This window comes from Podarcis filfolensis, assembly GCF_964270895.1.
Source record: "Podarcis filfolensis genome assembly, chromosome: 2".
Classification (NCBI taxonomy): domain Eukaryota; kingdom Metazoa; phylum Chordata; class Lepidosauria; order Squamata; family Lacertidae; genus Podarcis; species Podarcis filfolensis.
Genome location: NC_139605.1, coordinates 51494301 through 51520184, shown reverse-complemented (window position 1 = coordinate 51520184; position 25884 = coordinate 51494301). Strand labels below are relative to the sequence as shown.

Genomic DNA, 25884 nt, shown 5'->3' with positions numbered 1-25884 from the left:
TGAAAGGAACTTATAAGGATCTCAGCCGGAAGGGCCGGAAGTGCATTCCACTGCAGTAGCTGCACAGAGCCAGCTAGTTGAGGGGAAAGAGACCTCACTGGGGGGGATGGGGGACAACTTTACCTGCATGTCCATTGGACTACTTCCCAATAACATGCAGAGAGAGAAGTTTCTACTTTGTTCTTTCTTTTAGATGACAACAACACCATGAGCAGTACTGAGTAAATATTAATAGGTTAATTACCTGCAAAAACATATGACCTGGCTTCATGCTTGCCAGGCAAATTCATAAACTCGATAGGTGCCTTATTCTGAGTAAATAATGGTTCGATACTAATTGGCCTCACCACCCCAGGATTTCGGGGTGTGGTCTTTTTTCTCCTATCTTTTAACTAGATCAGCCAGGACTAACTTCTGGCCATGTTGTGTAGAAATTATGTGCTCTACCATTTTGCTTTTACACCAGCTGAGCTTGGTGTATAAATGAATCAGGAGAAGATAATGTGGAAACATGATTAATAGCATGATAATTTAGGAAGGATTGAAAATTTGAACTTTTTAAAGCTATTTTACCCACTGATTATGTGTTGTATATTCTTTCTGAAATGAATCCCAAAGTATTTTATATTGATGCTTAAGGCAGAAGTTTTAGAATTCTGAACAATGGAATATGGATTTGCTTCAGAGGTATAGTTCATTGATCTGCTAAGCCACCTTTTGCAGTTTATTATCTGTTTTATCTTGGAGCATGAGGGCTCTTGCCCCCTTTCACTAGATGATCAAACATTTTAAAATTTGGTCTCCCGGTGTCGGAAAATGACAGAAGAATTGGGAATTGGACAAATATGTCTTGGTATGCATGCCAATCTCCTTGGAGTGCTGAGATATCACATTTCAGGATTTGCTGATCTGGAAAGTTGTGACTTATTTATATGGTATGATAGAACAGGAGTGACAGGCCTCTACACAGAATGAAAAAAAATAGGCACAGAGAAACAAAAGAAGAAGAGGGGAAATGGAGACATGAATAGGCAGGGGAGGAATAATAAAATTTCCATTTTACAGTGCGTTGCAATAAAGTATAGGCTTATAGGGACTAGAGCAAGGGTGAGAAATCTTTTTCAGTCTGGGGGACACATTTGCCAATGGGCATGCTTCTGGGAGCTGCATGCCAGTGGTGGGTGGGGCCAGAGGCAAAGGTGAGTGGAGCAACAGTTGTGACTCTCACCATGTACATGTGACTCTCACCATGTACAGTTGGATCCATTCCGGCCAAGCAAAAGCAGAGGTTTCTCTGTGCACACAAACAAGTCTCCTCCAGGCAAGGATGTGCCAGTTCAAAGGCACATTCCAGCCAGGGAAAAGCACTTGTGGAGCTTGCAGGACAGAGTTTCTGGTGAAGAGTATGGTTCATGGAGAGGGAGTGTGGGGCCCACGGAGAATCCTAAGGTTCTGACAGAGAAGCCTAGAGGGCTATACAGTGGTACCTCAGGTTACATACACTTCAGGTTACAGACTCCGCTAAGCCAGAAATAGTGCTGCAGGTTAAGAACTTTGCTTCAGGATGAGAACAGAAATTGGGCTCCGGCGGCACAGCAGCAGCAGGAGGCCCCATTAGCTAAAGTGGTGCTTCAGGTTAAGAACAGTTTCAGGTTAAGTACGGAACTCCAGAACGAATTAAGTACTTAACCTGAGGTACCACTGTATTGGAACCTGGGCCTTAGATCCCCACCCCACCCCTAGACTATGGAGATAAAGAAGCAGCAATTCCAGAGGGGACCAAAGTAGGGAAGTGGTTGGTGGAGGAGACAGTGAATATAGATTAGGGCCACCTGGACACATGCAGGTCCTTCCTGGGGCCTCTGGAAAATCTGTCTGTGGGTTTTAACACAATGGGAGCAGGGGGAACGTTTTCAATGCTGTGTGTCTTATCTCTTTTAGGAGCGGAAACTGTGTGCCCATCCCAGACTGGAAATCTACAAAGGCAACAAAATCTATTTTGTATGCCCCCTTGCCCGTCAAGGGGACTTCTACGTGCCTGAAATGAAAGAGTTGGAGAAGAAAAGCAGAGCAGCAGCTGCAGTTGCAGCAGCAGAAGCTGAAGATGCTCAAATAGATATCACAGGTATGCTACTATGAAATACTAGAGGAAATCTGCTCAGTTCAATGCTAGTAATATGCCTCTTGTATTGGAAAAAGTCCATTTTTAAAAAATGCAAAGATATGCTTTATACCATTGGTCCATCTAATCCAGCACTTCTATTTGGACTGGAAGCAACTTGGGGAGTCTTTTAAACCAGGGATTCCAAGAAGGAATGAACTTGAGACTTTCTATAATTCTTTTATTATTAGCTGCCCTGAGGATATTTTATACTGAAGACTGACATGCATATTTATGCAAAATAAATACGTATGCTCTGCCACTACTCTATGGCCTTTCCCATTTATATGAAGCTACAATGCATTACTATAACAAGCAAGGCTATTTAATGACTATAACCAGAACTGTGGTTTAGATTTGAGTAAATTTCACGTTTATACTATTCCTAAATCAATAATTGTCAGAAATGATATACACTAGTTCACAACTTCATTTCATACTGCTCTTGCCTTCTTAGATACTTTATCTAAGACAGAGATTCTTCATTGTTGTCCCAGTATAGATCCTTTAGCCAACAAGATAACTGTTGTTTGTTTCTAAAGGAGGCTCAAAGAGCTGGTTATTTTGTAGTTTAATGCAGTTTGAACATATGGAGCGTTGATATGTGAGGACCTGTATCACGTTTGTGGCTTACCATCTTCTCTTTTAACTGCTGCCAAATTTATGAGTGAATGCTGTATTTTGACAGCAGAAGGCTATTCCAAGACTAAAAGGCTATTCTTGGCTTTATTGGTATTCTTTTATTCATCATCATTTTCATGGGAAATGTATTTTTTGCCATAGACTCCCAGAAAAATGTGCAATTGAGCAAAAAAGAAAGAAAGAAAACCAATCGCCCCTGTGAACAAATGGGGGAAATGGACCTTGTGAACAGAGGTGGGAATAAAGAAGCAAGGCACAAGGTGCTGGGTGGCACTAGATCCACATGTTTAATTTACAGTTAAATTTGGCAGAAAATGGTGACAGTTTAGGAAGCTATCTGATCTATACAGCATTACCTGTATGAGGTGAGCAAACCCCTGCTTAATGATAGTGGCAGGAATTATCCCTGCTCTTTCCCTTAAGGCCTGCTCACTCAGGTGAGTAGGGAGTAGGGAAACCTTCTCAAAAGCTGCTGGGGTCCCACATCTCCCATGGAGTGACTCAAAGGTGCTCTGTATCTTGCCCATGGATCCCACAGGCCCAGAGTGATAGGAAGCATCTATCACTCTGAAGAGTGGCTAACTACCTAAGGTACTCACTTTAACCCATTCCTTACCTGTTCACCTTCACACACCACCTTCCTAAATGTGGCTAATTTACCTCATTAACAGGACCTCCACTGAAACTGCCCTCAAACCACCAGAGTACAGAGATGGCAAACCACCAGGTTTGAGTAGGCAAAAGAAACAAAAACAAACACCTTGGTTGGCTGCCCAGTATACAGACAGGTTAAGAATTTCTATCTGGTCCTGAGTTGACAGGAAAACACCTGCACTATTCCCAAGAAAGGGTGGCAAGAATTTTCAAAGAAGTTGGTAGGGAAGGCAAAAGGGCTTAAATACTCTTTGTCGGAAATCTAGCCCATATCAGGAGAAACTGGCAACTCTCCCAGGCACCCGGCTTGATCTCCTGTTGACCTCCCTGGCTGCATTCCCCAGCAAGATCCAGGCTAGGTCGCAATAGGCGATCCTTCTCAGCATGAGAAGAACACACCCCCTCTTTCCTGCTCCCTGGCAGGGGAAAGAGATAGACAGAAACGTATTTTCATGCCTTTATTTCTGTCTTTGCAGCATTACAAAAAACATGACTGCTCTCTTCAAACTCCAGCAGTCTAGAGACAAACACTTCCTGTACTTCCTGTACAGCTCTGAGCTAATTCCGGTGCTTCGCACTGTGAATTGACTGTCCCTCTGTTTCCCACGGACAGTCCCAACATTCCCATTATGTTTTGCTTTCAAGCTAGCAGTTTGCAGCTGCATTGCTTCTATATCGTAACATACTCCCCCACATGAATCAATGTGCGCTGCGAACATAGCTTGATCCAGAGAAGAAAATAAACAGTTGTTAATACATATAACAATCCCCTGTTGTTTCAGTTCCACCCTTGGAACTACCCGCCACTGGTTTGCAGTTTGCAGCTGCATTGCTTCTATATCGTAACACTCTTATCCTGGTGATGGCCTGCGTGTTTAAGAATATATCCTGCACTACCAGAACTTCCTGTCCTTCTCTCACCCTGATCGCAAAAGCCAACTTCACCTGATGTTATGGCCCAGGCTTTTTTGTGTCATGTGAAGGAAGAGAAAGGCCAGCTGTTTATCAGCAACTATGAGGGCTTAATGTTCACACTAATCTTTACACATTAGTTCCTTCTTAGACTCTAATTACAATGTTTGCCCTCTTCAAAACAGGACAACTGGTCTTATAGTTCCGTTCAGTTACCTTTTGATGGCTTTGGTGGGGGTGTGATATGGGTGTGTGTCTGTGGAAATGCAGTTCTTTATCCAAAAGGGTTCTTATGGCCACAGATAGTGGTAGAGTGTGTGTTTCGCTTGGTTCAATGCCTAGAATCTCAAGAAAGAGTTGGGAAAAGATTCGGATCTCAAATTCTGGAGAGCTGCTGCCAATCAGTACTGAATTAGATGGCCCAATCACATCCCTCAGTATCAGACATGCTTGCTATTTTTTTCTGCTGCTGTTTCTCTTTGACCTCTTCAGGAAGCACAGGTTATTTGCTGGGGTTATTCAAAGGAATCATTTTCTCTCTTTTCTCCTGTCTGACATGCTATCCATGGTTCATAAATTAAAATGTGAGCCTTCTTAATTCACACTTCCCAAAAAATTATGCAAAGCAAAATGAAACAATCCTTCGAAAAATCACATCATCCCAAATTTTGTGGTACAGTTTCCAACCAAAAAATACGTACAAATATGCACATATAAGCAAAAAATGCATAAAATGTACATAAAAATGTACATAAAAATGTACATAAAAATGCATATGCGAGAGGGGAAATGCAACCTAACACATTACATTGGGAAATATAAGCACATTAGGCAAAATTACATAATAAAATGTGTTTACTGTATTAGGAGAAATACAGCTAAAATGCTGATAAATGTTTGTGAGGACTTGTTTTTAAAAATTACAAATTAATGATGAAATGTGGTGAACTGATCCTAAGACTGAAAAAATGAAAGAAACTGAAATAGGCTGCTTTGTCCATCCTTGGACATGTAACACATCCAAGAAAGAACATGATTGTGCTTACGTCTGTATCTTCTCTTGGATAAGCCACATTTAACTGTTCTCATCACATAATTCTTGTTTATCTGTCTTATTTGGAATATTGAATTGCTTTAGATGACATCTTGATAGTGATTGTTATCCTATGGTGACAGGTAAAAAAGATTTATGCATATATAAAGGAAGCAATTGCAATCTTGAGAGGAGCATGACATCAGTGCTATCTGAAGCTCTCCTGATACTGTTGCTAGAGTACTGCAGACTTGCTAGCTACTGGGATCTGCCCATATGCTCACATCTTGTAGGACAAAAATATACATTGCCTGCAACTGCTATTTATAAATACTGTATGCATTACACATGGCGTATAAATTTGTTGTAATCTAAACAACCATGAGGTTCCATGGCGTGTATCACAAACATAGCAAAATGCATGTAATAGTTCAAAATAGATACGATAATAAAATACGTTCCTTTTGTAATAGTGGTAAATTATAAAAATGCCCAGGGAGCCAGATCCTGAAGACACATCAGACAGACAGCTACTAGCTGCCTACTTCTTAGGCTCCCACTGAGAAGGAGGCTGAGCTGTATTCATAAGAGAAGATGTTGAGTCTTTAATGTTTTTTGCTTGCTGTTGTTCAGTTAAGCAGCAGATACCAGTTTCACTGCCTGATGGTTTGATGGTTGGTTATTCTGCAGTTTATGCCCTTTGGTAGACACTGACATATGGGCAGCAGGTAAAAATGTTGAAGTCACTGAAGTTAAAGGGATGCCTGGCACTTGAAAATATATCAGAGGAACACCTTCATCTTGTGAGAGGTTTACCCTTTAAAGCCCATTCCTTGTATTAATTTACAAAGCCCTGAACAACGTAAGTCCAGGATACCTTCAGGTCCGTCTAAACCCTTATATCCCAGCTCGTTCACTGAGATCATCTGCAGGTATGACGTTGGTTGTCCCCTGAGCTAGCGAGGCTCAATTTGGCATCAACATGAAATAAAACCTTTCTCTGCCGATAAAGATTCAGCAGGCACCTTCTGTTTCAACCTGCTGAAAAGTTCACTGTGTTGCCAGGTTTATGCAGACAGTTACAGAAATATATTTCCATAATAGTTAGCTGATGGTCTCTGATTTTAAATGTGTTTTTATTATGTGTGTTTATTATATAGAGATTGTAAACCACATTGATATTTTTTAAAAAATATAACAAACAAACTAGCATTTGGATACTTCCAATGTCCATATTAGGACAATATCTTTATTGGCAACCAAAATAACACAAAAAGGTGTACAAGCTCTCAAACTCTTCATCAGAGTAGATTGATAAACAGAACAATTGGGTCTTGGGAGAGAAAAAATGTTGGCTGATGTTGACACCTGTTCCCCATGTTCTTCTGCCTGTAACTTGTTTAATCCGATTTTAATACTGTTTTTTCATATTGTTGTAATCTATTCTGGACCTTATGATGAAGGGTGGGTAAGAAATCCAGTAAGTAAGCCTTGGAGTCTACAACTGGTCAGTCGTAAAATGAAATGGGAAAAGATGTAGAAGACATTCTGTTGACGCTGTTTAGGTGCTATGCAGGTGTCAGGATGTACATAGGCTCTTTTAACTGTTTCACTTGCATGTGAAGCTACTTTCAAGGTTACCTTAGTAACCATTAATATGTCATTTAGATCTATTAACACTTCCTCTAACGTTTCTTTTCCACTAAAACCTCAGTGGAGATGCTGGAATACAAAGACCACCTCTCTGCAAGCTCTTGGTTTAATACAAACAACATGAGGTCCAATAGAACAGATTAAACAGCATTGTAGTACCTTGTGTTATTGCTTTAGCATCTTCTGCTTAATTCTGCCTTAACTAGAGTTAAGAGAACATCAACCCAGATTCCTTTCATCCCAGGAGCACTATACTGGTCTTCTAGGGCAGTGTTCCCCAACCTTGGGCCTCCAGCTGTTTTTGGACTACAAATCCCATCATCCCTCGCTAGCAAGACCAGTGGTCAAGGATGATGGGAATTGTAGTCCAAAAACAGCTGGAGGCCCAAGGTTGGGGAACACTGTTCTAGGGATTTGCAGGAGGGGTTTAGCCTGAATTCTGTTGTGTGAAGAATGAATTCCACTTTTAGAGAATTTCTTATTAGATAGGTGATAATTAACAATGTCTATCTGTTATACAACTGTGTTGCTTATCAACTGAAACAAATTTACCACGAGGTAACTTGTTTATAATTTCCAAATGGCTGACCTTACTTTCTCCTGCTGTCTAAAAAGAGTGAAGGAAGCTGTGCTCAATATATATAGCACAAGACTTCTGACATGCACTCTAACATTGATAAATAACATTAGGTGCCACCAATCCTGCTAAAGCTGGGTTTGGTTTGGTTATAAATAGAGTTTCCATCAGGCCTTAATCTGAGGCAGGACTTCAGATTAACCTTTGTTGGCATCTGTCTGTTTCAAGAGACAGTGGAGTGCGCTTCCGCGGGTGAAGCCAAACTGCTGTGTTAGCAGCACCGAAGTGACCTCCCCAGAGTGCAAGCCTGAGCAGTATGGAGGTCCTGGACTGCCCAGACAACAAGATCCCCCTCTCAGGATCACTAATGTGGTCCAAAGGAAAACAGAGCAATACATTTGGCACCAGCTTAGCTCCAGGAGTTGCTGGAAGGAGACATACAGGGCACCATCCAACTGTCTTAGGGACTCCACTCTGGATTTGTGTAGGGTTTACTCCTCATCCTCTTCTTCTCCTGAAGATATCCCACAAGACAGCCGAAGTTTAGGATCAGAGTTTTCCTTCTCCTAGATGGGCTTCCTTCCCAGTTTGACAAGCCCCTCCTGTCCCTAATTTCACTCTACAGCATGTGCAGAAACCACCTTCTTGACTGTTCGACCCACTATTGGTCTCATCCGTTCAATCCACCAGAACCTGTCTTCACATGCAGGGGAAGTCCCTAACTCACTTAGGGTTTCAGACCCATCAGCTACCCTCACCTGGTTTAGTCAGTTAGTCAAGGCCATTCCAGGAGTTTGGGGACTGTTGCACACTGACAGCTTCTAGGAGCTACCGGTGAGAGCTCAGTATAGGTTGGGGACCAAACGTGGACAAACTACCCAAGAAGGAGCATGATGTGTCCCCCAGCATAGGTACAGTGCCTCCCCTATCATCCCATACGCCATAACTACTTCACTGGATGCCACCTATAGCTTCAAGACTCAGTCTACAGTCATGCAAATCAATACTTTTACTTATTTGTTATACATACCTTGGCTTTCCTGTTTGGTAAACAGACTAGCTCATATGGATTCCAGTAGTTTCTTATGGAGGCACTGATCAAAACCACACACCCTTCTATTCAATAATGGAGTAGAAATAACTGTTCGTACACCATTCACAAATTTAGAACAACAGTGCCATTTGGCATGTCTGTTTGGCTTTGTTTCGCTCCTTCTTAGTCCCAGCATTTGGAATTTGTCCCCCACACACCTGGAATGTAGGGAATGAGCTTCCGTTCTACTGAGTGTGACTTCAAGGCAGCTTGCTCAACAGCACCTATTATTTTAGAAACATAGCACTGGTATTCACACTTGTCAGTCTGACATGTTTCAGCATTCTGACTTTGAATTTTAAAAAGAATAAAATATGTGTCTCTCCATCTTGTTATTTTACCCACTACTACATATTAAGGCTCCACAAGTCTTTGTGAAGAATTTTCATTCTGGTCACAAGCAGCCTGCAACCAGGACTCACTTGTAAACTGAATAGGATTTTTTTTTCCTCTTCCCATTTTTATATATTAGGATATGTTGGTGAGTGGTTCAGAAAAGATATCTCAAGTAATGCTTTTTCAAAAGCATAGTCTGGGAGATTCAACAGCAATTTAGTGTTGCTACTGCTACATATTAGGGCTCCCAACACAAATGTATTCAATTCAGATTGATTTTTATCCCCTTTGTTTGTGGTTGGCTATGTTGGGAAGAAAGGAAGCTACCATAACCTGATTTGGTTGCTTTTAATTACACAGAGAGGGACGCGGGTGGCGCTGTGGGTAAAACCTCAGCGCCTAGGACTTGCCGATCGCATGGTCGGCGGTTCGAATCCCCGCGGCGGGGTGAGCTCCCGTCGTTCGGTCCCAGCTCCTGCCCACCTAGCAGTTCGAAAGCACCATTAAGTACAAGTAGATAAATAGGTACCGCTTTATAGCGGGAAGGTAAATGGCGTTTCCGTGTGCTGCGCTGGTGCTGGCTCGCTAGACGCAGCTTCGTCACGCTGGCCACGTGACCCGGAAGTGTCTGCGGACAGCGCTGGCTCCCAGCCTCTAGAGTAAGATGAGCGCACAACCCTAGAGTCTGTCAAGACTGGCTCGTACGGGCAGGGGTACCTTTACTTTACCTTTTAATTACACAGAATGGAAGATAATTCAAGTTGTGATCTCAAATGTATCCATATATGGATTGGGATTAACGTTTAGCTCAAAATGGGGAGAGGAGAGATTTGTGAGCACCCCCTCTGCACACAGCACAAGGTTCGTCTTTTAGCAATCACTTTGCACAAGAAAATGCAACTGTTAACAAGGGTATGTGTGTGTATATGCACACGTACACAAAGACATCCACCAATTCTTCCTCATGCTGTGATGCACATTCAGATGTTCATTCCAGTGAAAATAAGACAGCACAGAGGAACAACATCTTCAGTGTACAACTGAATGCTTGAATCAATCCACTGAACTGATTTACTTTTCAGTATACAGTATATATGAATGCACATCCCGTTGCTCCATTGCTCTGGTAATGGGAATGTATTCCCCGCACATTGCAACAGCAGATTGAGGAACCATGACTGCAAACAGGTACAAGTAATGTGTGAAATAGTGGATGATCAAGAGCCTTTTTGCACCTCTGAAATGGCAACTCACTGGGATCTAGATATTTGCTTTAGACATCCCAGGGTGGGTTGTTTTGAAAATCCACTCAGTCCAAAAAAACAACAACCATGTGCAGTGGGAGAATGTCTCTTGGGCATGCACATCTAGTTATGTTGTTCTTGGGTTCCATCCTATGTTGGATTGGGATAAACTGAACAAGTCATGGCTAATTCTATTGAATGCAGAGAACAGATACACAAATCAAGCAAACAGATTTTTTCTTACATCCTGTTTGTGGCTGGCTATGTGAGGACTGGTAGCCTTATCTGGGACTGCATAGTGTTGCAGTGGAGAAATGTTGTGATGTGTTTCTTACAGGATGGAAACTTATTCAGGAATATAAAGTGATTTTATCATTCGAGTGGTTGTAAATATCAGCCAAGGTGGCACTGAATATCTTGAGCACTGGGCATGATGACAGTTCAGTTAGACATGATAGCATGAGGTAGCTGATCACAAAATGATCCAGCCTAATCCTGAAGAATTTTGAGCTTATCTTGCAGGTCGCTATGTTCTTATTAAAAGAGGATTGTTCAAATTTATGGAGGAAAAGGTTACTATTGGCTACTAACCATGATTCTACCTCCACTGCTGGAGGCAGTATGCCTCTGAATGTCAGTTGCTTGGAATCACAACTGGGGAAAGTGTTGCTGCACTCAAGTCCTGTTGCATGTAGGGTTCCAACAGTATCTGGATGACCACCATGATAACAGGTTGCTTGAATGGATAGACCTTTGGTCTGATACAGCAGGACTCTTCTTAGGTTTTATGTTGTTATCTTACGTTCCCCTCTTCAGAACACTGAACAAAATGGGGACTGTAGATTCTGAGCAACTTTCAAGATTCTGAGCCATTTTTTCTTCATCTTTTGCTTCTCATTCTGTCTTTTCATTTAGCCTTTCTCTAAGAAGATGCTACTGCTCAGTGGGGAAAATTTGGCATCCGCAACAATCTAGAAATAATAACAGTATAAGAGATTGTTCTTTCCAATCTCATTCTCCTGTGCAGTTAAAAACAAAACCTTCCATAGGGACTTTATTAGAATGTTTTCGTTACACCTTGTTTGTTTCAAAGGCCATCTTCATCCTTAATAATACTTTGCCCTAATATAACACCTTTCCTTTGAAGTTCCCTGAGCTCTTTACAAACAGCTATATTAAAAATTCCCAGGTCTGTCTGATTTAATGATTTCATTTTATGAATTTCCCTGCAGAAGCCTCTGCCATTTTCCCTGTTGACTTCTGATGCAACTGGTGTCATTCAAAAGCTAGCGACCTGTAGATGTGCCAATAAATAGTTTGCATTTTTGAAGTCGAGCAGTGATCCTGTGACCTTGAATGAAACACCACATCTGTCTTGCTATCTAATCTATCATCCTTCCTTCCTTCGAGCCCATTCCTCTGAGATGCTAAGTGCTTTCTACTTCTACTGTTGGCAGTGACTACTAATAATGCTTGACAACTTGGATGCTGGGGGGAGATTGCCGAGACCTTTGCTGAATTGGGATCTTTATCACACCATCTATATCGGCATTCTGAGAACATGGCTGTTGCATCTGTGAAGATTCATCTGGAGCATTCAGGATACATGTGTATATATACTGTACTCTGGGCATATTGGGAGAAGCTGAAGACAACTGGATACCTATGCAATTTGAAACTGATCCCTTTTGCTGCTCGTTAGTCATGAAGGTCACAAGAAAGGGAGGGGTGGTTTGAAAGGAGCGAGAATGCTTCTGGGGCTTCTGTCAATCATAATTAGCTTTGTTTTGCACTTAATTGTCATGCAATGCTCAAGCACTAGCTATAGGTCCTAGGAGCATTCACTTTGTCCTTGCTCTCAGCAGGGCTGTCTCCTGGGTTTTTGTGTGACCATGAATGGAAGGTCATTTTTTTTTTTTAAGTAGCCTCTTGTTAGGGAAAGAATTGTGCTTCTTGGAGCAATAAGGGACTGTGTCCCTCTGAGAGTTTCTGCATACACAATTTCAGAGAGATATATATAGTTTCAGAGAGGGATATACAGTTTCAGAGGTGCAGATGATCTTCACAGTTCACCCTGCTATTGGTACTCACTTAAAGCAAAGAAGGCAGCAATCCCTACATCTCTTGAGGGCTCACTCCCAACACAACAGATCTAGAGGGAATCTTTTGTAGCAGAAAGACAGTAATGAAGTTTCCCTACACTGGTATAGCACATTTTGAACAACGCACCTCCCTCTTCCATTGTCCTCAATTCTCATGTAGCTCAGCTGGTCAGTCGACACCAACTCCTTTTTGCAAATACCTCCTGTAATCATTTCTTGTACTTTTCAGAATCTGAGCGTGACAGTGCTCTAGACTGTACAGTGACTTTGTGATGGGCCAGTAAACCTAAACTGAAGCTATCCATGCTTGCTTGCTTTAGCCACGTAATAGATTTTGAATTCTAGTCCTTGGTTTGGGGAAGCTAGCATGCTAAACCTCTGTGTAAACATGAACACTTCTCCTATGCACCTTGCCTCACTTTTGCATTCTCTTTCCACTGAGCATATGCTTCTCTGTCCAGCTTTGGCACCTGTTGCCAGAAAGACCTGCTTGTTGGCTCTCGCTATGTCATGACAAGTTCTCCTCGAAGGAGGCCTGCAGCTGCATCTTTTGTGGGGGATGGCCTAGGGGCTAGGCATGGAGTTGCTTTCCCACTTGTGTATGCTGTCATTGTAGGCTGCTGATGCTTTGGGTCCCTGCCCCCTCCGCACTGCTGTGCCTGTCCCTACCCATCGCCTGGTGGCTTTTGTGTGGGGTTTGAAAAGCTGTGATTAACTGTGCTTTGCCTGTTATTACATTGATCTATTATTTAAGGAGAGAGGAGATGAATATTTGATAGAGCTCAGAGCCTGGCTGGGGAAAGAAGGCCAGAACACTGAAGGGAAGAATTATGGATTAAGTACTCTTGCCACAGCAGGAGTCCTCTGGAGTTGGGCAAACCCTCTCCTCCGGCTCTTCTCCTTTGGGGTTGGGGACAATGTTCAGAGCTTTGTTTTGCTTCACTTTTTAACTTGTGCTTTTTCCCGGGGGAGGGGGGGCGGCAGCGGGAAGCACAAGGCTTTCTGACCTTCTAGCTTATGGTCTGAGTCACTTAACTTAATTATTACATGACTTGCAACCCACATCTTGCAAAAGGGAGCAATAATCCGAATTTTTATTCCAGAGTTGTCCTATAGCACTGTAAAGTAGTTGCAAGGAACAGAAAGATGCCCCATTACAATTTATTGGGAAGGTATTTTTAGCTTCAGGGAATCAAATCTCATTAATGGAAAACTTCTCTGCCACCCCAGGATAGGAACATTTTACCCTTTTTAAAAAGGAAGGGGGTGGGCTTCTTGAGGTAGGGGGAGGATTAGCAATTCTTTTTTTCTATCCTTTCTTGTGTATATAAACATTTTAAATTTTTTAGTATTTATGATATTGCATTCTTTATTTGTTCTGCAACATCAAACAGATGGCTATAGAAAGATGTAATGGTAAGTTTTCATAACCTAATCACTTTCCTTATCCCCATGTTCACCAGTGCAGAATGGTAGTCTCAAACCACTTCCAGTAAGAGACACCAATGTTATATATATTTATGTCCCGCAATGTTATATATGTTGTCTTTGTGATGAGGGTCTGATTATGGAATGCCCACCGTTTTTAGATACAACTGGTGCTGACTCTTCAAAATTTTTTTAATCCAGCTGAAGATCTAATTGTCTGAGGAAGCCTTTGAAGGATAGTAATGTTTTTGCCTATGCTCTCAGATAGGTCACAATTCCATTTTGTATGAGAGAGCCTGCTGAACAGTGAATACCTGTCTGGTGAGGTTTTTGAACCCTGCTATCCTATGGAGCATACTGACTCTATAAGATGATGTGCATAGGCAAATCCAGTGCTGGTCAAATATGCCCTGTTGAAAGTAATTGAGAGTAACCACCTTGTGTTGCCCAAGAGACTCCCCAGACCTGTTACGCATGGCACTTGCATTTGATAGTTGAATATATTTCCATGTGATAAGTTGAATTTATTTTCCATATATTTATTCCTCCGCTTGTAAGACTCCCAAGTGCCAGTGCTCCTTGTTTAGTGGTATAGATTAATAACTTCCAGGAACTGATCCAAGTCACTGATAGCCCCATCCATAGCCCTGTCAAGCCACAATATTTTGATTTTACCTCACTTAGTTCAGTGGAATTTTCTTTAAATGGAGGCTCTGAACGTCTGATGTGTCAATCAGCTGATGAGTCATTTGGATTCTGTGAAAATGTGTATTTTTCAATAGAAATCCTTCAAAAGAACCCATCATTTTCTATGGTTGCTCATTTGGCATCTTCAATATCATTTAAATACAAAGAAAAGTGTTCATAAAAAAAATTCTTCGGGATCAGATCAAGAATTCCTGATGCTGGAAGCAGAGTTTAGTGGAGCTGCAAAATAAGAGCAACAGGGGACCAATCTGAGACCCTCAACTTCTCAAGGAGAAAACTATGAGAATGGGAAAGATGGAGAAATAAGCAGCATGATGAGAATGACAGGTGTCATATGAGAGTTCTCATACCTAGATCTTACTATGGCACCTGGATCACCAGTCCAGTACCTGTGGGTTGTATGAGACCTGAGAGGAGGAGGTCCCCAACACATACAAGAATCAAATCCTACAACTCTAGAATGCACTCCATTCAAGGAATCAGAAGAACTGGGGGATCCAAGCTACACAGTGATGGGAAGGAGACACAGTGGGGCTGTTATTGAAATCCATTGCTATGATTCTTCTAGAGAGCACATTTTGCAGTTGCATGGTGATCCATAGCAAACCAAGTGCTTGAGCTTTTGGTGACTAGACTGCCTGTCTGCTTGCCCCATGCCCTTTCTGTATGTTTGGGGCACACCTCAGCTGTGTCCAGACAGAGCAGATCCCTCCTTAAAATGGATATGTCTACCAGAATGGCCAAGTCTGTCAAGTGTGGCTGTTCAGACATGATTGAAAGTGACAGAGCAGTATAAAAATGCTTGGCTAAAAGGAAACATGAATGTCTTTACTGTCACCCTCAATGCAAAACAAAGAGATGAAGCTGCTGGGGATTTCTGAATGATGGAGTTGTCTTAAGATTGTTGGATCAGAGTGGTGGAGCCTGAAACCATAGTTAAACTTTATTATGGCTTTTAACTTTAAAGGCATGCTCTATTTTTTCTTTACACTGCACTGTCTTATGTCTGCTTTCACTACAGCTTTGTGTATCAAATTAAATGAGTTAAAAGATGCTTTTATTCTAACATCATGTATCTCTGGTTCACTTACTTAGCAATTAAATTTGGAAGCCTCAAATTTATTCTGTACAGGAATGTACATACATCACAAGCTGGTATAAAAAAACACGTCCCTGCACTTGAGAGGTCTTGTGGATGTCTGCCAGGAGGGGCTGAGCACTTTGGTTGGTACCTGTGTATTAATCTCCAATCTATGGAAGTGTTTAGATCTAGGACAATAACCCCCCCCCCCATTTTCGTAGACATCATTGTAGAATTGTGAGAACAGAAAACCTGCACAGCAGCATTAATGTTTCCTTAGTTATTCTATTGACTAAAGCTACTGTTTCTGGGATCTTCAGTCTTCATGGTAATTAAACAGCAAAACACACACCAGGGAATAAAAATATACTGAGAAAATAGTTTTTCTTCAAAAAGAATAAATTCCAATAACTGAGAGGACATCCTTTCCCAACCTGTTACCTTTCAAGTGTTTCGTACTACAACACCCATCAACCTCAGCCAGCACATGCAACCCAAGGACTCTAGGCTGAGACTCTATTTTAGGAAACATCAAAACTAGATTTGGATATTTTGGAACCTAGCATGAAGCTGAAGAGATTCCAGTTTTATTTTTGTGTATTTTTTGAGCAACATTACTGGCCTCACACGTCATGAGATAAAATGTCTTCCTTACCCTTTCTTATGGCTTTAGTCTCCGATATATATTGCTGTGCTTTTTCTTTGTATGGTCCCTGTGCAGTTCTAAACTGGGGTTTCCTCCTATGCTGTACACCCTGAGAATTCTCTAGAACTTTAGGGTTGTATCCAATGCTGTTAATGCAGAGTTCCACTTGTGCAATAGAACTTCCCCTTCTTCTTTCCCTATGCACCCTCAAAATCTCCTCCATCCCCATGCAAGATCCCCAACTATAATCAGAGTAAGTTCTTTGCAAGTTGAAATAAAAATTGCAGCAAGCACCACTTCTTACAAATGAACCAGTTTGTCTCTCCTAAACAGGGGCGCTGCCTTGGGTCCCAGATTATGGGCAGAGGTGTAGCTGGGGGGTGGGGTAGGGCGCACTGGGAGCCACACTGCGGGGAAGGCACTTACCATGGGGCCTGCAGCATGCCTGAACTACGTGTCTCTCTTGGAAGTGACGTGGTGGCTCGGGTGCCTGCAGGCTCTAGGCTGCCCAAATGGCAGCATGAGGCTTGCATCTGTCCGCTGCCTCCCCCCCCCCCCAGCCACCCTATAGCTGAGGGTGAGGCGGTGGGCAGACTCCAGGGAGGCTCTGTGCCCTGTGCCCTGCCATGGCACACCCCGCCCTGTGGCCTGCTTGTCCCACCCCCATGGGTGGCTTGCCCCTTCCCCCGGTACCCAAGCGGCTAGCTACACTGTTGATTATGGATGCCCAATTGCACCCATGACATAACGTTACGTTGTGACGTCATGACATCACATTGGTGCACTGCAGCAGTGTTTCCAAGGCCTCAACGGGGCCTGGGAGGTCACATCTGAGGCCTCGTGAGACCTCCAATACAACTTCCGGTTTCTACTGGAAGTTGCATCGGAGGCTTTGCAGGGCCTTCCTTGGATATCACGTCAGAGCCCCACGGCGTAGTTACCAAGCACCCACAAAACTACAGGGTTCCCTATAGTTGGTGCCAGTGCCCCTGCACTCTTGCAAGTACCAAAGGACTCTTGGAATAAAGCCACTACCTACTTCTTCCTCCCTGCACCCACCTACTTTCTCTCATGCACGCGCACACGCGTGCACACACAAATACACAAAATGCACAAATGGGGGTGTTTTTGAAAAATCATTCAGCTCCAAATTTCCTCATTGTAGTCTGTGGGGGGGAAACAGCATTCTGCACTGACTGATAAAGGCAGCAGGAAATTGGACATGTTGGGGAGCAATTTTTACTATGCTGCTCTCTCACTGCATATTGCCAATTATCAAGTGTGTATGGCACGATCTCAATATTTCTTGTGAGAAAATGTATTTCCGTTTTTTACACTTTCCCAGAGGACAGTAACTGGCAACATTATTTTATGCTGAAGCCTTTCTCCAAGAAAAAAAAAGTCAACACAGTAGTATGTTATGTAGTGGACTGTAGTTCAAAGGTTATGGCTTTCCACTAGGACCTGTGCCTATATTCCACTGCAATACAAATCTATGATGTAACTACACTTTGAATACTTTGTATAATTCTGATCACTGCACCTCAAAATGAATATTGTAGACCTGGGAAAGGTGCAGAAAGGGCACCTCAAAATTACCAGGGAGTAAACTCCTACTCTATTTTGCATTATTCTCAGGTGTCATCTCATAACTTACTCTCCTTTCTGAATTGTAGAAACAAAACAAAGATATATCACCTAACTCCACTTCCAAGAATATAGGGACTTCCAGATGAAGATCTTTGCCTCCCTTTGGCTTTTCCTGAAACTGACCATTCATTTTGGTGACATATGCTCATGTTTCTTTGGTATGGGTTCTCAAAATCTTAAATTACATACCCTAATGTAATACAGTACCATACCATACCCTTCCTCCTCAATTATTCAAGTGTCCATCTTATTTCTACGTTATCCCAAGCAATATACACTTTGCTTATTGTAGAACATATAGATCCAATTCCATCCTCATAGAATATTGTTCCTGTTTCAGTACTTCAGCCTCCCAAAGAAAATGCTATCCTAAATGAATGCCTGTACTCTGTCACCAGACCAGGATACAAATAATATGAATAGTCAAAAGAAGCTTTTAATTATTTCTCTTGCTAATATTCTGACTTTTCTTAACATTTCATCATCCGTGCAAATTGATCTTATTTTCCGCATAACTATTTGCTAAACACACCCATTGTCTCTAAATTTCTGTTTTGCAGTTAGAGACCACTGTTATCTCTACTGGGTTCTTCTCCCTGAATACTCCATGGCATCCAGAAATGTACTATAGTAGTGCCCACACTCTAAGTGAAAAGAGATATCTGGGTGCTTTTTACATAGATAACTGCTTGCCATGGCAGACTTCCAATTAGATGTTGTTGCTAACTCTCATTCTTCATTCTATGCCATGACTGCTTCTCATGTTAAGGATGCAAAATTCCATTCTGTATCAAATGTATTGACATATGCCTTCACCTTTGTTCCCACAGCCTGTCCATTTCTTCTCATGTAACTGTTGTCTCTTAATACAACCCTCAGTAGTTGATTATTAAACATTTTCAAACTTTCTGTCTTACATGTTTTTTTCTGGACACAGCTACCCTCCTGTCACCCACTCTGCCCTGGATACTGGTGTTAGTTCTCAAGCAACAAGTGAGAAATCACTGTGAATCTATAGCCACCTGTGATCTCTGCTATCTCCCTTTCATGATAGTCTTTCTTGTCTGTTTTATGCTATGATTCACCTTTCCAGCAGATGTACCAGAATAAATGTGGTTTTCTAGTGTATCATAAGAACTTAAGAGAGCTTCTGGATCAGGCCAGTGACCCATCTAGTCCAACATCCTGTTCTCACAGCGGCCCGCCTGGTGCCTATAGAAAGCCCACAAGCAGCATCTGGGTAAAACAGCAACCCTTCTGTGGTTTCCAGCAACTGGTATATGGAAGCACACCACTTCCGACTATGGAGGTATCTTTCCTTCCAAAGGTTGCGTCCCTCTTTATTCTCAATCAGGACATAAACTTTCCAGCTCTCCACCCAGAACGGAAAAACAACAACAACAAATGCACACTACACACCTGCTAGCCTTGTACATTTTTGAGGACCACAAAGTTTGGAAGAATAACGTTTTTGTATGTAATGGCTCTCATAAAGGTAATTTGGTGTCATCTCAAAGACTATTTTGTTGGGTAGCATCTTCTAGTGATCTGGGCTACCGGTTAGCCAAACAACCCAGTTGCCAACTCATTTCATAGAACAGCTACCTCCTCAGCACACTTTAATTAAACATCCTTCTTTGAACTTTGCAGAACTGCCACATGTACTGTCCTACCTATTTATCAGGCACTGTGCTCTGGATCTTAATTCCTGTGCTGATACTTCTTGTGAGATCTTCCATGAATGAAGTGTCTAGCTCTAGTTGGCTTACTAATCAGTCAATTGTAGGAGTTCATGTAGCCCAGAAAGAAGAAACACAATTGACATACCTGTTCATAGGTGTCCTTCAAGTGGTCATCCACGCACCTTATTCTCCTCCTTCTCTGTTGATGTCTCTTACTTTTGTAGCTATGCAGAAGGAATTGAAAGAGCAGAACCACTTATTTATGTATTTGCAGATTTATAAACCACTTCACGGCCCAAATTTACTGAAATGGTGTACAATAAAATGCAATAAAACAAAAAATGTATACGGCCATAATATCATTTCGACAAATATTATGGGTTTACACAAAGGACTACTTGAAGAACCCTAATTATACTAGATAAACACTATTTTCATTGAAGTGTGTAAAGAAAAGTGTGGAGCCTGCTGTAAACCATGGTTGAAAGTATTTCCCAAAGAATTGCATTAAACAAACAGCCCAGAAGCCATCTACTGACATTATATTTATGACCCATTTATGACTCTATTTGTTTGAATAAACAGGGTTTTTTAAAAGATGGTGCATCCAGTTCTCCTCTTGTACCTCCTAACTCTTCCTGCTTGGTGCCCAGCCTGCCCAATTGTATGACAGAGCTTAGTCCTTTGGTAGGTGCTCACCTGATTTACTAACCTAAAATGTGCTTTTTTGTGAATTATGCATAAAGAGGGGAGTCAGCAATCTTTATTTACCAGTAACACCTGTTTTCCTTGCAATTCACATAATTTCCTCCCCACTGAACATTCTGGCAGAGCAGAAGCTGAGAGATTATTTCCTGATGAACAACCTATTTTTAACTTAGTGAAAGTGTAACTTCTATGTCAGGGTTCCCTGATCTTGCAGGAGTAGTACTGCAATTTTATGGTATTTTCCCCTTCAGTGAATGAATGTTTATTAAGTACTTTTTTCTTTTTTGAATCTCAAGGTATTTGGCAGATGCTATCATTCTTGGCAGAGATATGCATTGTGGCTGCAGCTCAGACACTGTTTGTTCAGAATATGTTACTGTTCTATTTTGGGAACAAGAGTTATAATATGTGAAGTTTGATTTTGGCAGTACTATGCACAGGGAAGAGGAATGACATGAAATTTGCCTCAGATGTGTGCTACACAGTTACATTGCCCTCTTCATATTCTTACCATATGGACAAATTGAATATAACTGGGGGGAAACTAGCAGATTTTGCAGTACATCAGGGAGGGCAGACTTCAAACTTCATGGTCCCCGCCCCCTTTTACCAGAACTCTGGGGTTCACCCACTGGACCTAGTCACAGAACGGTTTGTTGAGGATGGATTCTGATAGGTCAGGGGTGGAGCATAGCAGTCTATCCATCTATATCATGTTCTTACAAGTCCCCTGTCGCCAAGTGGTGCCATCCACATCTGATATCTGGCCATCACACATTACCTAATGCAATCCAATCTACAACCCTGTTGCAAACACAAAGGAAGAACTTCAAGTTATTTAGTTAATCCAGTTGTAGAGTGCAGGACGAGATACACAAAGAGAAGCATATTTGCATCACATTAATAAAGAATAGGATTTTAAGGTTTTCTAAAAATGTTCACACATTTTACAATTGGGGTACACTGAAGCTGAGATTAGTCCACAGGACAAATAAATGAATACATTACAGAGTATTAAACAGTCAAGAAAGCGAGTGTAGCCATAGTCAACACGTATGTAACAGAATGTTGCCAACATTTGATGACAGAGTGTATAGATGATGCTTACCTGTTTTACAGATGGGAAATACTGGGCCTAGGTGCTGACTTGCCCAAAGGAGGTCTGTGATGTGAGACGCAAGCACAACTAACCACAAAAGCCAGTCATGGGCACACACATAGAGGTTTGACACAAAGCTGAATGGGAGGGGTAGAAGAGGACACAGACACACTTAGAGGAGAGCACATTCTTCAAAGCACTATGGCATTGACATGTATCTTCACTTTTCCCAAACCTGCTGTGCTATTGAATTGGAGGATTTATTTACTCATTATTTATTAGAATTATACACCACACTTTTCTCCAAAGGGGTTTAAGGCAGCAAAGTTCAAGATCACAGCAGTGTCTCCAAAAGAGTAGTAGTACTAGAAGCCTTAATACTAGAAACAGTTCTGAGGCAGAATACAGTCATTCCTCGAGTTGAATGTGCTTCAGGTTGAGCGCGTTCGGGTTGCGCTCCGCGGCAACCCGGAAGTAACGGAGCGCGTTACTTCTGGTTTTCGCTGCTCACACATGCACAGACTGTCAAAATAACGTCACGTGCATGCGCAGAAGAGGTGAAACACGACCCGCGCAGACGCGCTGTCGCATCTTGCGTCCCGTTCGGGATGCGAACGGGGCTCCAGAATGGATCCTGTTTGCATCCCGAGGTACCACTGTATAGGAACACTAGGACAATATAGTAAAATATATTTAGTCCAATACAGTCGTACCTTGGAAGTTGAACAGAATCCGTTCCAGAAGTCTGTTTGACTTCCAAAATGTTCAGAAACCAAAGCACAGCTTCTGATTGCGGAAGCCCCGTCGGATGTTCAGCTTTCAAAAAATAGTTCACCAGCTGGAACCATTGCTTCCAGGCTTGTGGCGTTCGGGAGCCAAAACATTTGAGAACTAAGCTGTTCGAAAACCAAGGTACGACTGTATAACCGAAACAAGAGAGCGCATTTTGTGTGCATTCTCTTTCCCCTCTGAAATATGACTCCAACTTTCAGAGATCAGGGTTTGGGGGGTTATTTTTTAAAAAATTAATTTCTGCAAGTGTGAGAGCACTGCAGTGAAGATGCACAACTCTTAACATATATTGAAGAGTTACGTGGGTGTTATGGTCCTGGGGGTTGTGTATAAAATCAGAACAACCCCATCCACCTGAGATCTTGAGAAGGCCTCCAGAGCCTGCATAAGACCTTCCTAGAGTCTGGTAAGCAAGGTAGAGGGCTTAAAAACGCTTTCCATGGTGGGAAAACCCTTCCTGGAAAAAGCTTTTAAGCCCTCCGTCTTGTTTACCAGACTCTGGAATGGTTGCATGGGAGCTTTGGAGGCTGCCAGCCTCCAGGGCCCGGTAAGCAAGAGTCTCCTGCACTATTTGTTTGTTTGTAGAATTTTGCAGATCACATAATAAACAAACAATCACATAAGTAAGATCAGCATAAGGTGTGATTTGACAGCATTCCATTTTGAGCCTCTGTGCATCCTGAAATTGCAGCAATTTCGGGGATATTTCTTGTTTGAAAAATAGTTTTTCATCCTAGGGTGATACCATTATACAACCTATAAGATTTGGCTATGTAATGATGTCACTGAGGGCATACAGTCAACAAAAAGAGAGTATTGCTCCCAGTGATGTCACTATGTCACCAAATTTGATTAGCTCTCTAGCAATCTCACTATTACTCAGAAGAACATTTTTGAGACATAAAATGGAGCTGAGGCTACAGGTGCCAGAATTGTGAACCAGTGCAAAAGAAGGGAGCTTTTAGAGGTGTTTTGAAAAAGCCCATTTTTCACATATGCAAATTGTTTGATAGGGGCACATTCTGCTTAGCCCGGACAAGCATCAAAACACACCCGTAGTGTATAGTGCCTGCTAGTGGTACTAGTACATGACTCAATACTGACTAAAAAAGAATGATGCCTACTGAGCCCCTAGTAATTTAATGGTCCCTTGAGGTGTCGAATCAAATTCTGACTTCCCCTGATCTTATAACATCTAAGGAAATTGTGGAACAAAGATGCATGGCTACAGACTGCAAATTAATGTACAAAAGAAATTGCAAACCAGCCAAAATTATTTAAACATACTATTGAAAGAAAGGTTCAGTGTCCACTATCAAGAAGTGGTGATGAACCCAAGTAAGATGGAGACCAGGAGGTCCAGGACTCCAGAATAGACTAGAAACTCAGACAAGGTTGGAGGTCTAGACAAAGTACCAAGATGCTGATTTATAGTTCAGGATCATGATTATCCATCCAGAGAAAGAAACACATTGTCTCACCACTATTCTGGAGCAACCACAAGAGTTTTTTAGTCTGAGCTAGATAGTATTACAGCCTTGCCCCCTGAATCTATACCACTTAAAGGGCCAGTTGGTTTTTCTGCAACTATTGGCTTCCTCTAGGGGCAGTGGATTTTAAACTGCAGGGACATTTTTAGGGGAAGCTCATTGTGGCTTCCTTGATCCTCCAAGGAGTCTATAGTCCAGTTGTTGGCATCTGCTGGCAGAGGTGCCCCCTTGGGGTTCAGGGAAATCCAGGTTGGAATGGCCAGGGAATAGATCTCCCTGCAAGGCTATTTTTGACAAAGCCACTTGCAGCAGAGAACTTTGACTCTGGACTCTTCTGATAGATGAGAAACCTGTGCACCTCTTGCAAGACTGGAATTGGCCTAATCCTTTTCTGTACTTTGGTTAAAGAAGAGAAAGAAGAGTACTTATGGTTTGCAATCTTTGCACTTCAGTGAGGATTGTCCTCAGTAGTTGTTAGAGAAAGAAGGGACATTGGGGAGAGGGCAGGGACCATGCCAACGTAAATACCACTATGTCCTACACATGAGTAACACACAAATAGGGCTCAAGTATAGAGGGCATTGGTCCTTTTCTCAGCTATGAGAACATAACAGAAAGTGATGTCATAATTAAAAATGGTTAATGGCTTACACAAATATGTTGTTATCTGCTGTGTTGCCCTGGCAACTAACAACAGGATTTTTGGGTTTGCTGTTAATGTGACAAATTTATCTCTTCTTTACACTTTAGTTGCATTGTTCTCAAATCTAGGAATATAGTCATTCAGAGCAATGGATTACATGGGTCTTTGAGACAAGGATTTGAAACTGGGGCAAGGGTGCTGAGATTTTATGTGGGAATATGAGATATAGTTAACAGGCACAACAATCTATAGGTGGGCATATGTACAAGAAATGGAATAGCTTCTGAAATCTTATGCCTCATACTGTATATCTGAAATATGAATGCAGTAACTGCACTGCAGCAGCTTTTAAGCAGTTTCTGACTATTCTTAATCAGATTAATAAAATAATTCTTATTTTTATTGTTTACCTATCTGTAGAAATAGCTCAGTTGCTCCACCGGATTTGCCTTGGTCTTTTTTCTCACACCACCTGATTGCTTCAAATTGAATTCGCAGTAAAATAATGGAGCTTGCTGATTCTTGGCTAATCCAGACAACCAGCTCATTAAATGCATTTTAGCCTTTGCTACTGAGGTGGAAATGCCATGGAGCTTCTCCATGCTTTGCCTTGAGACTAGCCAGTTTTGGCTCCCACCTATTTCTGTGTTGAATACTGGTTGGTTCTGGGGTCATCGCAATATGGCATGGGAGTCACTACTAATCAGTGAAGTCAGAGGTTCTAATTCTTACTGCAGTCACACTCCAGACAGCTCTCCAAATCATAGCAACTTTCCTTGGGAAATAATCTTATTCCTTTTTTGAACTACAAGATGCTGCTGTTCAAGTGCTGAGAGAGTGAAGATTCCATTTTCTGCAACCTAGATTTCTCCTTAAGAGATAACATCTGCATCCCATGTAACATCTGCTCATGGCCTCAGAGCACTTTCACCACATTTTTGTCCCGAGGTGGGTGGGGTTAGTTTAAACTTGTGAATGTGGTTAAAGTTTGATAGGGCAGAAAAACAGCTCTTTCTACTCAAACAGTAGTCCCCAGAATTTTTGCTATTACATTTGAACGGTCTGATGCATGCACACATTTTCTTTCCTGTTAACAGATGCAGCCTTAAAGGATGGGTACTCTTGGTTACCAATAGTCATTCTTTATCATAAAGAAATATAACACTTTAGCTCCCTTTCTTTGATACCAATGTCTCCTCCAGTAGCTACAATGAGTGTAGTCTTTGTAAAAGCACCAGTTTCCAACATCTGAGTATACATGATGCAGGATACACTGTGATACCACTCCATGGCCCTGGGAAATTCCAAAATGCACAGGCACCTGTTGTGGTATACATAGCCTGAGTGTTACAGAAAGTGAGCCCTTTTGTAGCTAGTCTGTCTACTTAGTCCACCAAATGAGTCTCACAAGGTCTCAGACCATTTTTGACAGTGTGTTGCTTGCTGTCAGATATTTTTCATACTTGGATGTGCTTGTAAGACACCATAGCCCCAGGAAGGAAGCGCTGTGCCTGTGCTCTCAGCTTTCTCTCAAGGGAATGGTGAAGATG

At 41.9% G+C, this 25884-nt stretch overlaps 1 protein-coding gene across 5 annotated transcripts in view; it reads left to right on the top strand.

The window, feature by feature from the left end:
• Positions 1–25884, top strand: part of TEX264 (testis expressed 264, ER-phagy receptor) — a 159223-nt gene that overhangs the window by 119780 nt on the left and 13559 nt on the right. For all 5 annotated transcript variants that reach the window (XM_083603537.1, XM_083603534.1, XM_083603536.1 and 2 more), the window contains one exon: positions 1942–2125. In XM_083603537.1, the coding sequence (XP_083459663.1) occupies positions 1942–2125 (184 nt within the window). The remainder of the gene's footprint in view (positions 1–1941; positions 2126–25884) is intronic.